Source organism: Drosophila navojoa, chromosome 3 (genome assembly GCF_054131105.1).
Source record: "Drosophila navojoa isolate 15081-1374.11 chromosome 3, UAZ_NAV_1.0, whole genome shotgun sequence".
NCBI lineage: Eukaryota > Metazoa > Arthropoda > Insecta > Diptera > Drosophilidae > Drosophila > Drosophila navojoa.
The window spans coordinates 26,437,851-26,454,270 of NC_142891.1; the positions used below are offsets into that span (position 1 = coordinate 26,437,851).

The window sequence follows — 16,420 nt, forward strand, 5'->3', positions numbered from 1 at the left end:
TCCAAAATCAAGCCAAGTCGAACGATTTCATGCATTTTTATTCACACAACTCGCAACAGATTCAATATTAAACATTTAATCTATAATATAGTGGATTTACATGAATATATATACTATATACTATATATATATACATATATATAGTATTTTGAGTTTCAGTTTAACTGATCTCTGATTGATAGGAACAAGTGTTGATTGTTTTCGTGTCAACATCCAGAATGGGGGAATGTGGGTAATACTCGGAGAGAAACCGTTCAATTTCGCCATTTCTTTTAATTTCAATTGCTTGAATTTATTCAATAATTCTTATATTGCTTTCATTTCGATTTGTTGCAATCACAAAACTCGTCAAAGATTAAAGGAAATGAAACAATTCATGTCAAGGCCTCTATACAAATCCCTATATATGATGTGTTTACCGTTGCAGTAAGAGCTAATACCTGGATGCGATATGACTATATAACAGTAGCTGTACATCTAGCTAAATTGGTTCACCGACCGATCGACCTGCCTAGCCACTTGTCCCCCCCATGTACCGCTGCCTGGCTTAGAGCTTGGACTTCTCCTGGCCCTGGGGTATGAGCACGTCGCGCCACCACGCGGGCCGTTGGAAGGCACCCTCGTTGGTCATAAATTCGTTTTGCAGATTCTCGTAGAGCAGCCCGTCGGCTCGCGCAATCACCGAGTTGAGTGCAAAGTCCGGCGGAGCAATGGCATCGGCCACGCTCACGGCCATGTCCTTCAGCTGCGCACAGCTCTGCAGGAGGCGCTGCTGCACGGCAGACGCAAAGTCGCCGCCCACGGCAAAGCCGCCCACATAGAACGTGGTCATGTGGCTCTCCAGCAACCACAAGGCGTAGACATCGTACAGCGTGCGCAGCACCTGGACATAGGGCTCCTCCAGCCGCAGCTGCCGCACGTGGGCCACAAAGCTGCGCAGGGCAAAGTACTCGGCGTAGGCCAGCGACAGCTCCCGCGCGCCCCCCACCTGCGAGTTGTTGCGCGCCTCGAAGCGATGCACTCCCTGGGCCAGCTGCGCCTCGATGTGGGCCGTCGTGCGCGCCATCAGGTGGCACAGCAGCCACTCGTAGCAGCTGAGCGCAACTGCAATAAAGAACAGAGTTCATGCCGTTGTCCACAGTAAACTCAATCACGCGCTCGCTTACACTCCCAGCTGTCCAGGGGACTCTGCTGCCGCAGCTGCGCGAACGTCAGCTGCAACAGGGCCTCGCGACGCCGCAGGAACGTGACGCTGCCAATGGGCGACTCCAGCTCCTTGGCGCTCCACTGGCGCAGCAGCCAATTGGATGCCTGCTGGCCGAGCACGTTGTTGTCGCCCTCGTAGGTGCACAGCGGATCGTGGTCGCTGCGCATCTGGCCCAGCTTGGAGGCGTACAGGTATCCATGGCCGCCGCACGCCTCGCGCGCCTCCTGGATGGCGTCGCGCGCCGACCACGTGATGCGCGGCTTCGATGCCGAGATAATCGCGTGAATCTCCGCTGCGTTCTGGGTCTGCAAACGAAATTGAAATCAATTACAGTGGAGTTCGGTTAATGCGACGAAAATATGAGTAAACTTGTATAGTTATAGCGTCTTCCGGGTATAACAACGGCCTATTGAGAGTCCTTATAAGAGGATGCTAGTGTATTACAATTTAAAATTGGAGTGAGTTTTAAGATTGAAGCGAGTCTATATTAAGCGTATCAGATTCACGTATTACGATTTCAAGAAAGAAGTCGGAGATCTAGGGCAATATGTATCAATTAACCTAATATTCTTCATTTAATTCTTATTTGTCAGCTCTTAGTTGACTTCTATCATAATTAGGGAAAAGAAATTAATATATATATTATCCTTCCGAAAGGTGATCTGCTTGGAAAAGACAAGAAGACTAAGAGTACTTGATTGGAAGCAACTATAAAATTATAAAAATATACATTATATAATATAACTCTTAAGATATTTAATTGATAAGAATGTCTGTAGTTGGTCTAGACTGCACTTGCCGTGGCCTTATCGAATTACTAAACAAGCAAGAAGGCTCTAGTCGAGACTGCTCGACTAGGAGATACCCTGAACCCTCCAATCTGACATTCTAATCATTCTGTACTTCTTTTCTGTACATATACATACATTCATATGCATTCACACTCACGCATAAGCCCGCGCTACGCAAACTGCGCAGTAAGCATCGACTGCGCTTGGGCTGAGCTGCAGTGTGGGCAATATTATGAGAATTTGATTGATGAATAATTTAATTTCTAGACGTACGATCTTAATGAAACTTTCTGAACATAATCATAATGTTCTAATGTATGTCCATTCCAAAGCATTCTAGTATTTGAAATGAAATGGGGGCGAAAGGTGCGTGGTATCCAAAATCTGTAAATTACAAAATGTTTGTATTCATCATGTGTATATACACAGTAAATTTGAAGCTTTCAGGTCTAATAATGTTCAAATGAGGCTGAAAAAACAAATTCAATTTTTCGATTATTCTAGATAAAAAAGTTATCGGATGACTTATCGAAAAAATAAAACAAACTCGGTCTACGTATGGTATACACGAGTATGCATGCAAAATTTCAGCTCTCTAGCTTTTGTATCTTCTGAGATCGACGCACTCATACAGACGGACGGACGGACCGACAGACGGACAGGGCTATATCGACTCAGTTCGTCGTCCTGATCAAAAATATATATACCATGTGTGGTCTGCGATGATTCCTTCTGCCCGTTACATACTTTTACACAAAACCATTATACCCTGATTTCCCATTTTCAATGGGTTCAGGGTATAATAAAATGAAGCTAGTTGCAGTTGACTACAGATAAGTGAAGTGTCTAGACACATACTATAAGGAATCTCAATTCATACACGACTTGAACTAATATTTTGTATTAAGTTCCAGAAGTTTGCTCGACAGTTGCTTTTAACAGTTCTCGCCCAGTTCACCCTACCAATATGTCGAATCCGTTCGAGTCCGCCTGGGAGCGGGCGATGATCTGCAGATATATGTTGGTCAGCTCCTCGACGGCAATCTTCTGGACGCAGGCACAGGCCAAGTAGGGGAAAATGCGATATTGCTGTGAGAGAAAGAGACGAGCATTAGACCTAGAGAATAGATGAGATATACGACTCCACTTACATGCAGCTGGTACTCGATGATGGGCATCTCCTCGCCCTCCCGTTCCGGGCCGAACTGTTTGCGGACTGCGGCGTAGCGGACCGCGATGACGGCCGCGCTGCACAGGGTGTTGGCCGACTCCTGCATGATGCCAATGCGTCCCGCCGAGAAGCTCTCGAGGGCGGCGCCCAGTGCCTGGCCGGGATCGGTGAAGACGCTCTCGTAGACGCCCTCGGGCGTCACGTTGCCCGTCCGATTGAGATGATTGTCGCGCGGTATGCGATAGTTGGTGAAGACAACAAAGCCGTTGTCGATGCCATTCAGGCCGCTCTTCTCGCCAATGTCGCCGACCAGGACGCCCGGATAGGGCAACAATGTCTTCGGGTCGCGAATCGGTATGAGAAAGCCATGCAGTCCATGGTTCTCGCCGTCGGCTGTGATCAAATTGGCAAAGGTCAGGGCCACGGTGGCCATTTTGCCCAGATTGCCCACCCAGCACTTGGCCGCCTCGAAGTCCGGCGTGTTGATGACGAACTCCTGCGAGCTGGGATCGTAGGTGGCTGTGGTGCGAATTCGCTTTGTGTTGCTGCCGTGCGAGACCTCCGTAACGGCCAGGCAGGTGATGATCTCCCGGTTCCAGGCGGCGTCAATATACTTGGTATGCTTCTCGGTGCCCATCGCCCTGATCGCATTGTTGAACAGGCCCACTCCCAGCGCTATCTTCACGGACAAGCTGGGCGAGTAGCTGTTCAGCGCCTCGTTGATGTACATCAAATACTTTGTCTTGGACGAGAAGTTCAGGTTCTCGATTTCCTTGGGCACCAGATCCATTTGTTTCATGCTATTCACCTGCATCGCGACCACCCGCTTCTGCTCGTCCATTGGCAGGGTGCGCGAGGCGTGTGCAAAGAGCGGATCACTTTCCAGGCGTCGCCACACATTGTACTGAATAAGAGGGAATGGAATGGAATGCAAGTAGATTAGTTACAGTTTGAAAGGAGTTGCATTAAATTGAAGATCCTCTATTATGCTTACAGTCAAGACGTTCCGATTTTCTACGTATTCACAGTAATGCATGCCTGAATTTCTTACCTAAATAGTTCCGAAATATTCTTCTCTAAAATCTTTTATGGAAGTTATCTTCCTTATGTTTTCCTATATCTGATTTGTTCTATTCTCATATAATCAGTATAAATTATTTCTATTAAATGTACATTCAAATATACCAAAGATTCTCTTATTGTTACTGTAACTCACCTTGATGCGCAGTCCCTGTTCCGTTTCGAAGATCAAGCGCAAGCGCTTCCAGTCAAAATTAGCGCGCTTGCGGTAAACAGCAAGACCTCCGCCCGTTGGCAGATCGGGAATAAAACTTGTGTCCACGTTGTCCATGCTGTCTGTATTGCACTGTGATAGGAATAAATAATAAACAGAATTTGATTAGCTGATGTGTTAGCCGTTGCGTTGCATTGTCCAATTGGAACTCAACTGCTGCTAAGTGAAGTACTTCTGCTTCGTTAACCGCATGCAGTTGAAGCCATAGTAAATCGGTTAACGGGTAAATAGAGCAGTCAATTACCCGCTTGACACACTCGCGGTTGTGGTGCAACTGTAGCACGGCTAAGCCAAGTGACAAGCCACAGTTTTAGGGCGACTGTTTGTTGCCAAGAGCCAATACACAAACCATACAGTGACGTCTAAAATAATCATACCACAATAATATGAATCTATAATTTGTAGCCCATAATCCAATCTTCTTTTATCAATTTCTGGATCACTTTCAATTTAATTTGGAATTCCGATAGACTTCAATCTTTGGATTGTCATATACAAATAATACACCTGGAGCTGAGTGCAAAACGATTGTGGAGATAAGCGCGAGCCTAATTAAAGTATCGCAAATTCTAAAGTGTGCGATAAACGCGCTTTGTGTCGCACAAGAATCTGAATTTAAGTGATTCAAGTGCTCAAGAACATTTATGACACACACTTCACACTATCAAGCAATAAACTAATTTTAATTTTTGTTCACTTATAAACATGGAATAAACCCCACTCCAAGTCAACAACGAAAGAATTTGGGGATCGACCTCCACCTAAGGCATATCGGTTAAGTTTGAGTATGTAATGAATATTATATTAACGATTGGGGTATATAGGAAGTATTGAGCCTACACAACACGTGTAAACATGTCAAAGAAAATGGAATTTTATTTTTTTTTTTTTTCAATTTAAATTTCATACAAAAGTCATTCCAAAGGCTATTCTTAGCATAGTTTTCAATGATAGGTTTTTATATCAGTTCCATTGTTATCCATTGATTGAATATATAATATCTAAATATCCTAATTAATTCTGCGGAATTTATCAGCAATTAGCGCCATTCGCAGATAATATTGGAAGATAAGACGAAAAAATAGTTGAGAAACGAAGCTTCTCATATTATAATATTTTGATATCTCTATGGATTTTCAAGAGCGCGAATTTTGTCATTCATGGGCTTAATTAGCAATTCTCTCTCGAATTCGCCCTGTCGCACGCTCTTACTCATTCCAGCTCTCTGCCCCTGCTCAGCATATTGCCTTCCCCTCACTCTCTATCTCTTTTTATCACACACACTTTTGCACTCTCCTTCACCCTGTCTGTCTTTCTTATTTTTGCTGTAGATTTATGTTCCACGAGGGCTTCAATGTGACATTATCTATAGCCTAAAACTGAATGCTTAATATTGTCATTGTTGAAGAGTTTCAAACCTCTTACGGAAATGTGAATGACTTTCGAATACCCTGAAAATTCTGAATTACTGTGAATACTAATTAAAAAATACAAATAAAGTTAGGAGCTCAATTACTTCAATGCTCTGTCGAAGCAATTTACTTTGGACCACTTAGAGGTATTACTAGTTCATAAGACATTTGCAAAGCGTCGACAGACTTAACATACATATTTAAAGACCTAAGCGGACAGAAAATTTATACTGCTAGGCCGGCATAAAAGTTGTCGTATTCTATTGTTTGTTTACACTGACAACCGCAAAGAGTAGAGAGAGACAAAATTATAAATTCAGAAAAGAAAAAGAACAACAAGCAGCGACGACGAACAGCTACGAGAGTCGTTAAATAGACCGTAAATATGCATACATATTTATATACTCGTATATATCCATATTCGTAGGCAACTGCGGGAAGTACTTGAATTCGACTAGAAAAAGGGGCGTGCGTCAGTCGAAAACAAAACTCACGCAATAAAAAAATAAACTAGGAAAAAGTTGAACAGAACATGTGCCGGTAACGACGACTGGGAAACACTCTTGACCTCTCCCGAAATACTTGCTGAGAACATAAAAAGTTTAGTGGTTCCACTTCAGATTATGCTGATTTGAACTACTAAACGCATTCAGTGATCAGTGGGTAATAAAGTTGAATGGCTCACTTTATTATAAACGATTCATTTCATGTTTTGTGGTTCCACTTCAGAGTATCAACATCGTTCAAACGAACGACTAATCTCACGCAGTGATGTTCAATTGATTATTGTCACTTCATTTAAAAGTTTAGTTCAGCCACCCAAGAGTATATTCATTTGAACGATTCATTCAAGGGAACCACAGAATTCTATTAGTCGTTAGCACTAGTAGAGTCATTGGGTGAATGATAAATTTTAAATCGGTGAACCGTAAAGTTTGTTTACTCAATTAACTAATTCCTTAGAAATGTACATATGGTTCAACATTGAAACGATTCATTTACAGATCAGCATATGATAATTCACCTGAACTAGTACATTTTTTTAATTAAAAGAAAATTGTAAATGCAAGTTTTTAATCTTTAGCTTTTCTTAAAAATATTATCAACAAGTTCCATTCAACCATTCGCCAATCAATTCTATCGCGGCACAGACAAAATAGTATTATAAATAGCTCCTAAGCTACTTCAGCTTCATTAGACTCCTAACTGAATATTAGGAAAATTACCGAGAGAGCTTGATTTCCCAAAGTTCTTATTGATTGTTGACCTTGACTAGCATTTTGACCGTGAACCTTATCATAATCTTTGGGGAGTTCGCGGCATTAGCCTTATCAAGAGCTGCCGCAACTTGATTATAAACCGTTTTCTTGCGATTTCCAATTTCCGTTCAGATTATATTTGAGAATATATATCCAATAATTTTTAATATAAATATACATATTTAGAGTATGACTTATCTGACTATAATTAATTTGAATACTCTTCTTAGGCTTCCGTTGCTGACCTTATTCTTTTATTATTCTTGTCGAAGGTTCGGTTCGGTGGCAATAAAATTAATCAGTTAATCAGTTAAAATTATTGGGGTAAGAAATAGTATGATAAATCGATTCATTAACGCTCAAACACTGAGATGACGTAACTATTATTATGATGGGGGTAGGGCACACTTGTCAGTACTTAGAATTAAAGGGTATCAGCAGATGGCAGCTCTGCTAATTGAGTCATTATTGGCGACGTGATAAGCCATGCAAATGCAGTAGTAGTTGAGCAGTTACTGTTGAGCTTGCAATTAGCACAGTGGCCACCCAACTGTGCGTGTATGTCACTTGTGGCTGCAAAACTGCAGCTACAAACAGTTGTCACAACGCTTAACGTGTGTGCTCCACTAATTTGTCAGTGCGCATTACATGTGTAAGTGCGGCCCAGAGCAAATCGCTACATATTTTTATGGCTAATCAGTAGGTAATAATCGGAATTGCGTGTCAAGCCCATTTGGACATTCAGCTACACCCCCTCACACACACACCCTTACCAAGACTCACCTCGGCTGTGCTCAGTGAATGTAAACATTCAAATTGCTGACGCACAGTTGTGGAAGTATTGTACCGAATGCTGCAACGGTGCAGCTGTGTATGTGTATATGTTAAATGAATTTACAATGCAATTTAAGCATGAATTTAAATGCATCAATTGGCATTAAGTGATAATAACAACAACAGCAGCGAAAACAACAATCTCAACAAAAGCGAATAATAATAGCTGCAGCTCTTAATTTCACTTTTATTTACATATCGCAATCATTGACAAATTGGTGCACACACACACACCCATATACGCGCGCAAACACAGGCAGACAGTTTGAGAGTCTGGCGGGCAATTGGTCGTGTATGCCAGTGGCATAAATAAACTTTAATTGTATATCTTTCTCCTTCCTCTCTGCTCTGCGGATCTGTTATTACTCTCGCGTCAGCAAATGCGGGTGGCATGCGTGACTCTGACTTAGATTCTGATTGGGTTCTGAATCACAATAGCACCGCATGATATCATGACTCGTAGTGCACACCTCACTCACACACACACTGTTTATTTTGTTAAGGACTTGAAGAACAGTTCTCATATTACATCACCACTCAAAAAAAAAAGGCAAGAAAAGAGAACTATTTGTAAACAGTTCCTGGTAGAGAATGCAACGAAGAGTCGAATGATATAATTCACGCACACAAGTAGATTATATGTATGTATATGTGTTTATTGTTTTGCTTCTCAATGTGTGTAGATGTGTGCCTGTGTGCTTCACCAACCTGTAGCGCTTCCTGCTGACTCCGCCTGTTTTTTGACTCTCTTTTTGTTGTTGTCGGCAAGGGAACTCCACAGACGTTTAATAATACCGGATAGTTAAATTAAATAAAACGATCTGGGGAATAGCACAGTAAATACACGCACGAAACGAAAAACGAATAACGAGGCGGCGGACCACGCGACTAACAGGACCGACTCAACCGACACAGCCAACAGATGAGAAGTGAGTGAGCAGAGAGAGACTGACGCTGACTGATTCACAACAAGCGTTCGTGCTGCGAACCCTACCGCGTTTATAGGGAGCGACGGCTACTCACACACGCACACGCACGGCAATGTGGGAGCGCTGGTAGTTATATTCACACACACATGCACACACCAGTTAATAGGTTGGCGCGAGCACGCAGGCTGAGCTCAATGTCAAGCGCCAAGTGCGAGCGAGTGGGCAACCGAGCTGCCGGCCGGCATCTTTAACAGATAAAATAATTCTCTGTGTGCGTATGTGTGTGTTTGCATACAAGAGCGTAAGAGAGTGTGGGAGAGGCAATTTAAAGGTGCGCAGATGGTGAGCAAACATACAAGTTTCCTAGAGCATTCAAAACTGTAGCAAAGGCAAATTCGATAGAAAAACAAAAGAATGCCGGCCAGTTACTGATGCTTGTCGGTTTGTGTCTGCGCTAAACCAGGCAAACAGCTGCTGTTAGTTAACAGAGCAATTTTTAGCGTTTGCCGGTTTTAAAATTTTGTATTCCGTTGAAAATTATTTTATCTAATACTCATTTTAAAGAAATGTATGTATATTTCTTTCTTGTAGACAATTTGAACATGTTATATATTTGGAAAATTTTTTAATTAAACTAAGTTTGTAACTTTTCAAAGTATTAAAGTTCAAAGCGGGTTTCACTTATTAAATATTTAAGCTTTGACATCAACCTTTTTAATTGCCCATATTTACCCAAAATAAAAATCTTAAAAATGTATTATCATAATAATTTTATTTTGAAAGAGCAGAAATATCGTTTCGCCATTCAATTGGCAGGGTATTAGTGTCGTCTAATTGATTATTGTGATCCGATCTGATCTAATTTGATCTGATCCGATCTGATCTGATATATGTATGTATATCGTATGTTCACTGTTAATTATATTACTAATTTGACTCGGTTATACAAAGCGCAGATTAACTCTCGTAAGGGTAAGTAGGGGGCACATAGAATCGTACAAAAAAGAAGAAACAGCATATTAGGATCGTAACTCTATATATGTATGTATATATAGTTAGTTGTTGCAGCACATATGTAAGGGTTATACGTATTTGCCCAGTTCAACCGAATATCTTGTCGAAGCAGGCGTGGCAGTAGGGCTTATCCTTCTGCTCCTTGAACGTGCCCTTGTTCAGCTGCTTGAGGCAGAAGGCGCAGACGAAGTGTTCCGGATGGAATTTCTTGAACATGGCCGTAATGCAGCGACCCGTTATGGGCTTCGAGCAGCCGGCGCAGAGCGAGCCACGTTTGGCATGATAATGTGTCTCGCAGTACGGCAAACCCTCGTGGTCAAAGAATGAGCCGCCCTGGAACGGTTGTCGACAATCCTGCAACACACAAAGCAAAAATAATACAAATTAATACAATATATATATTCTATATACATTCTTACATCAGTTGATAATTTTAGATCTAATGGCATAATTAAGGTAAGTCTAACTGCGCCATCGGCCCAGCTTCCTGATCTATTTTCGAAGGTGTCTGCCCGGCAGGTTGCTCAAATTCAGATTCAAATTCAAATTAAATGCTAATTACATTCATAAATTAGCTGCCAGTGAGCTATTTCAAAAATTTCTGAAATTGTGAAAGTCTGAAATGTGCCAAGCGAATTATTGAAATGGCGATTGACAGATGCTTCTGCACCAGTGTGCACAGTGTGCAAAACATGTATACAATTTTGGCAGTATTTTGCGACAATTGAATTTGGTTTTGGAAAAACAATTCTACAGCAACAGCAACAACAACAACAAGACATAGAAATCGCATCAATTTAAACAATAACATTTTGCGCACGCTTTTGGCTCAGAACCAAGTCCAAACGAATAGATATAGCAACACAGAGAGGCACACATATAGATTATAATATATGGTAACAATTAAATAATATCATTATAAAATATTGCCTTGGTAAATGCAGAAAACGAAATGGACTTTCAAGCGTATATTTGCTTTGTTTTAGTTACTTTATATGATATTTATAGATATAACACATATATATATAAATAAATACATATAGATAGCCTTTAAGAGTATTATCAGAAACTGTCTCGTGGATATATAATAAAATAAATTCAATATTACTTAAACGCCTTTGCATTAATATCTCCTGCGCTTTCCTCACCTTTATAAAAACAATAAAACTGAATTAGAAATCTCAATGGAGATTATTCTTTTTATATATCTACACAGTATATTTAAAAAAACATTTCATTGTACTTTAAAACAATATTAATAATCAGAGACTTCACAAGCCACAAGGGTTCGACTAGCTGATACCCTAGCCTAATGCAAAAACAAGCAGACAAATTTAATATATTTGTATATATATATGGTGAAACAAGGAATAATTCCCTAAAAAAAATAAAGTTAAAGTTAATGACCAATTTGCTGTTGACTTGGCTAAAGCAACAGGAACTGTACATATGTATGTATATTTAAAGAATTTAAGAAATGGAGCTCATATATATTCATCACTGGAGGGGTGAAAGAAAACTTTGAAATAAAACGATTCTGAATGGAAGACCATTTTAATTGTTTAGCGATCAATGAAGATCATGATGATTGGAGAGATTTGGACAGTAAGTAAAGTATTTCTATTTTGATTGGTTTTCTAACAGTTTCAGTATATAAACCTCTGAATTAATAAGGGAAAACCTAACAGATATTAACAGATTCTTGTTTAATACATTTGATACGTGAGACCTGTCAAGCTTATGAAAATTTTGATCAATCAACAAAGGAAAAGTGTTATACACATTGTATTACATTACATGACCACCTCTTATATTAATACAGTTACAATATAAAGTCATCTTTGAAGGCTTCATAATAATAAATAAGTACTGATAGCGCTCTAAGACTGAATAATTCGTAGGTGGAAGCATTTTGTTTGAAATAAACACAAGCTCGAAGCGTTGGCAGCCAAATTTAGCGCTGATATATGGGAAATATTTGATTGGAATTTCCATAGCATTTTGAAAGAGAATCCGTTTGAGTTTCTATAAATATGCATATTTTGAAAGCTATGCAGTCCGAGTATTTTAGTCAAATGACAAATAAATAAGGGAACATGGGAGTCTCGACTCTTTCGGGGAACACTCAGATAGAGAGCATTATTTCGTAGGCGAAAGTGTTTGTGAATACAGATAAATTGCTAAACATATTCATATACAGTCGAAATCATTTGCTGATTTCGTTTGAGTTTTATATTTATGAGCGAAAAACGTCAGCAACCAAAATAGTTTTCACCCGTGGGCGGGGTCAAGGCGAGACGGAGATGGGGGGTGGGTATTGTTGGTATTGTGGCTAATCTAATCCGAAAATCTATGTAGCAATAGTGTAAATTGTTTGCAACTGAACAACAACAACAACAACAACAACGACAACAACAATTGAAGGTCGTGGCACATGCGACATTCCAGCTCAAGGTCAACGATATTGACTCTGATCTTGAACTGCGGCAAGGTCTGGCTGGACTCGGAGCACTGGGAGCTGCTCAACAGTTCCCCCCTTGTGCAGCTCCACTTGCCAAGACTTTTCGATTGTTGTTTTTGAGTTAATTTTTGTTGTGTTTTTATTTTTTGGTTGTTTTTTAATATAATTTAATTATTTAAATTTTATTTACAAAAACAAATTACAATATTGCTTCATAAATGTTTAAATTTAAAAAATACCTAAAAACTTACAACTAAATTGCATATAGAAAAGTTCAACAGTTTCAAAGGGGGCAGGGACTGGGGCGGGGTTACTCTTTGCAGGGGGAGGCAAGCCATGGCCGAGGCCATCATAATAGCGGGGGGCAAGGCGCGCTGCAGGGGCGGACATAGCCGACCCACCCAGTTGCCTGGTGGTCAGCCGTGTCCAGGCCCCCACAGAAGCCAAAGACGTGGGGGCAGATCCTTGAGTTGTTGTTGCTGTTGTAGATGATGCTGCTATTGCTGCTGCTGCTGCTGCTGGATAGTGGCAGTTGGCAACACGAGTCGTGGCAAGCGCTGAGCCCCGACAATATTAAAAAGAATTTTCACATTTTCAACGAAAATAGCCCCCAAAGAGAATGGGACACGGAGAGAGACAGACTGAGAGTGAATGCGAGACAGAAAGTGGGACGCAGCTGCCGCTGGGTAAACAATTTCATGTATATACAATTCGTATCCGGACGGGGGCTATTTTCGTGCTGCTGAACTTCAACAAGTTGTTGCTGCTGCTGTCGCTGCTGCTGTCGCTGCCGCTGCCGCTGCCGCTGCCTCTGCTGTTGCTGGGTTATGGACGCCTATTCCTCCTCATCGACGCCCACACACTGCGGACAGACCGGCTTGCCCTCCATGGCATAGAAGGACTTGCCGCGCACAGCCTTCTTGCAATCCTAAACATCGCATAATCGCATAATCAGAATCAAAAGAATAATCAGGTAAAGAGAGAGCAACGAGCAAAGGCCAGAGATATGCGCTGAGCTCTATAGGTGGTGCTTACCCGGCAGACGAAGCAATCGGGATGCCACTGCGAGTTCAGGGCGGAGATGTAGTTCTCCATGATGGCGCGGTTGCAGCCGTTGCACTTGGGCGCAAACATCTCGAAGTAGTCGTTGCGGCAATAGGGCTTGCCGTCCCGCTCATGGAAGCCGTCCTCGCCGAACTGCTGGCCGCACTGGGCGCAGAAGAAGTGCTCGGTGTGCCAGGTCTTGTCCAGCGCCGTCACGCACTTGTCCAGAATGGCGCCGTTGCAATAGGCGCAGCGCGGACTGAACAGATTGTGATAGTCGGGCTCGCAGTAGGGGAAGCCGTCGCGCTCAAAGAAATTGCGCGTGCCCAGCTCCTGGCTGCAGTGGTTGCACGTGAAGTGCTCCGGGTGCCAGGTCTTGCCCAGGGCGGTGATCACCTGGCCGACAATCGGCTTCTCGCATGCATTGCAGCAGCCCTTCTGCACTGTGTTGACTCCCTGACGACTCATGTTCGCCTGCAGATTGCCAAGCATACAATCCAACTGGTCCTCGCGGCTGTCCTCTACTATGGTCGTCTCCTCGATCGTCTGCGTCAAGTGCGCCTGCTGCTGTGTGCCCCGGTTCGGCTGTGCGTAGTCCGTCACCTGCTGTTGGTGCTGATGCTGATGATGCTGCAGCTGCTGTTGCTGTCCCGTTGAGAACTGCTGGTCGTATGCTCCGTTGCTACCGTTGCTGTTGCTGCTGACCTGCAAGAGCGAACCAAATTGATTGAGACTTTAGTTGATCAGAGCCAAAAACTAAATATTTATCCATTCCGTGTTCTTACGTCGTTGTTCGATGTGCTCGGCTCGACTGAATTCAATTTTATGCGCGCGCCAACAGAATAACTTTTGCTTTTTGCTATTTTTTCCTTCGCGAGACGCGCCTCAAAAACATTTTCTTACAACAAAGTTGTTGTTGCCGTTCGTGTTGTTGCTACAGTTTGTGTGTGTTTTGTGTGTGCTTCGTTGCGCACGACGCTCTTCTCATAAATACGCGCCTGAGCAGCATTTCTAGTTGACGTAGTTTTTGTTCATTGCCAAAAATACGAAATAACCAAAAACAACACCAACAACAACAACAAGACCAAAACGAACAACAACAACTACAATTTAAGATTTTCATTTTTCCTCAGTCTGTCTGTCTGTCTCTCTGTATGCTTTAGCTGCTCTTTAAATTTGTATACGAATGAATTTTACTTGTGTTTCGGTTTCGGCGTGTCATGCGAGTTTCCATTTCAATTTTTTCCAATTTTCTTTCATAAACTTTGCATATACATGAATATATTTACATATGTATATTTAAATTTATTTATCTGTATAATTATATATATGTATGTATATTATTCTGTTGCTGCTCTGTTGTGTCTCTGTACAAACTAGCCTAGACGCCTAATTGAGTGCTATACCCTGCATATATATGTGGGTGTGTGTGTGTGTGTGTGCGTGTGTGATCGCCTCTCTATTTATCTATTTAAGCACAGTGACGTTTCAGCAGCAGGAGGCGCCTAAGTCTAAGCATCATATTGTTATCTTAGTGAATGGAGGAATTTATATAGAGATATCTAAAAATAGATTGTTTAGATAACATATATTGTGGGCACTATAAATAATTCAATGAATTAACTAGATACCAAACACTAGGAATTCGGAATTCACGAACTTTTTAATTCCTAGGCCTGAAACTCCATCAAGTTGTATTATAATTTACGAGAGTTTATATATTAAGCTCGCATAATCGATAGGAATTAGTCAGCGTGACTCGTATCGATAATAAATTTATCGGCGCAAGTTATTGGTGTTGATATATGATATACTATTTCGGATTACATTTAATTTAAGGGCTTGGGACATCATCTTTTTAGTTAATTTTAGAATATTTGATAAAGTGCATATAGAATATAATATTCTTGAAATGTATATGACATATCAGAATTCGCGTTTGATCAAGAATTTGGCACAGATCCATAAGGAAATTGATATTCAAAACTATTTATCAGACTAAGGTTTATCGAAAGTCTCTTCCCTTCTCTTCTCTCTTAATTTCTGCCCAGCTTTCATATATCTCTCTTTTTTCTTGTTAATTATATTCCCCTAGTTTATTCCACCTCCTCACTCTTGTAGCAACACATATCACATGTATATAATGCAGATCTATTTATAGATCACATATATCAAGTGACATCATATTCACTTTTATGCATTTATAATCTTTCATATCCGCACTAAATCAAATCTATATATACTAGACCCATATTGAATCAAAACATATTTTAATATGCAAGCTTAATAAAAGCATTTTGAAATATAATAAAAAATAAGCGCCCATCGCTGAAGTAGCCCGCACTCCGCCACCCAAGTCCAAGTGATTTGGTTAATTTCTTGTTTTCCTTTGGCTTTGGCGGCTTTTTGGATGCTATTTAAAGAATCCAATGTGTGGCTACGTCTGTGATCAGAAGCTCATTGTGGCGCTATAAAGCTGAAAGCCAGCCAATTGGCCAACAGGATTCCCCCATAAAAAGCGCAAGGGGACGTTTGTTTGGCACACGCTGGCCAAAAAAGAGATGCAGTCGAAATGGTTACCGAATTCGGGACGGCGGAAAAAGGGGGAAGAGTTAGGGGCAGGGACTCGAGACAGGAAGATGCCAAGAGGAAATTTCGATCAATGAGCGACTTTTATGAATGGGGGCAGAGAGGCAGGCACAGCTGCTAAAGAGCCCCCACAGACAGTCAGCAGATTGCCAATTCGGGGCGGCAATGAAAAAAAAAGGCATAAAAATTATAATGTATATATAAATTTACATATATATATATATAGAGAAATAAATATAGACATATAGCACACATACACACAGAGAGACAGGCAGACAGACAGACAGAGAGATCTATTCAAATGGAAGAATATTAAAAAACGTGTTCAAAAATAGCCATGCAAATGATTTGCAATGAACAAGCTGAAGAAACTGAAGCAAAACCAAAATCAAAAATAAAAATCATAATAAATAAA

General features: G+C 41.2%; 2 protein-coding genes across 12 annotated transcripts in view; both read right to left on the reverse strand.

The window, feature by feature from the left end:
• Positions 1–20: 20 nt before the first annotated feature.
• On the reverse strand, positions 21–8,942 carry LOC115563758 (peroxisomal acyl-coenzyme A oxidase 3). Its single transcript, XM_030387222.2, has 6 exons — positions 8,677–8,942; positions 4,386–4,535; positions 3,150–4,073; positions 2,962–3,087; positions 1,167–1,512; positions 21–1,104 (listed from the first exon to the last, which is right to left on the reverse strand). The coding sequence occupies exons 2-6, from the start codon at positions 4,518–4,520 to the stop codon at positions 548–550; spliced, it is 2,088 nt and encodes a 695-aa protein (XP_030243082.1). The 5' UTR covers positions 4,521–4,535; positions 8,677–8,942; the 3' UTR covers positions 21–547.
• Positions 8,943–9,650: 708 nt separating this feature from the next.
• Pax (paxillin) overlaps positions 9,651–16,420 on the reverse strand; it is a 29,625-nt gene continuing 22,855 nt past the window's right edge. For 9 of the 11 annotated variants that reach the window (XM_089257736.1, XM_030387225.2, XM_089257733.1 and 6 more), the window contains 2 exons: positions 13,408–14,121; positions 9,651–10,265 (listed from right to left, as the gene is read on the reverse strand). In XM_089257736.1, coding sequence (XP_089113862.1) covers positions 9,999–10,265; positions 13,408–14,121 — 981 coding nt within the window. In that variant the 3' untranslated portion in view covers positions 9,651–9,998. Of the gene's footprint in view, positions 10,266–12,479; positions 13,301–13,407; positions 14,122–16,420 lie in introns of those variants that run through there. The other 2 variants (XM_089257735.1, XM_089257739.1) reach the window with 2 other exon arrangements.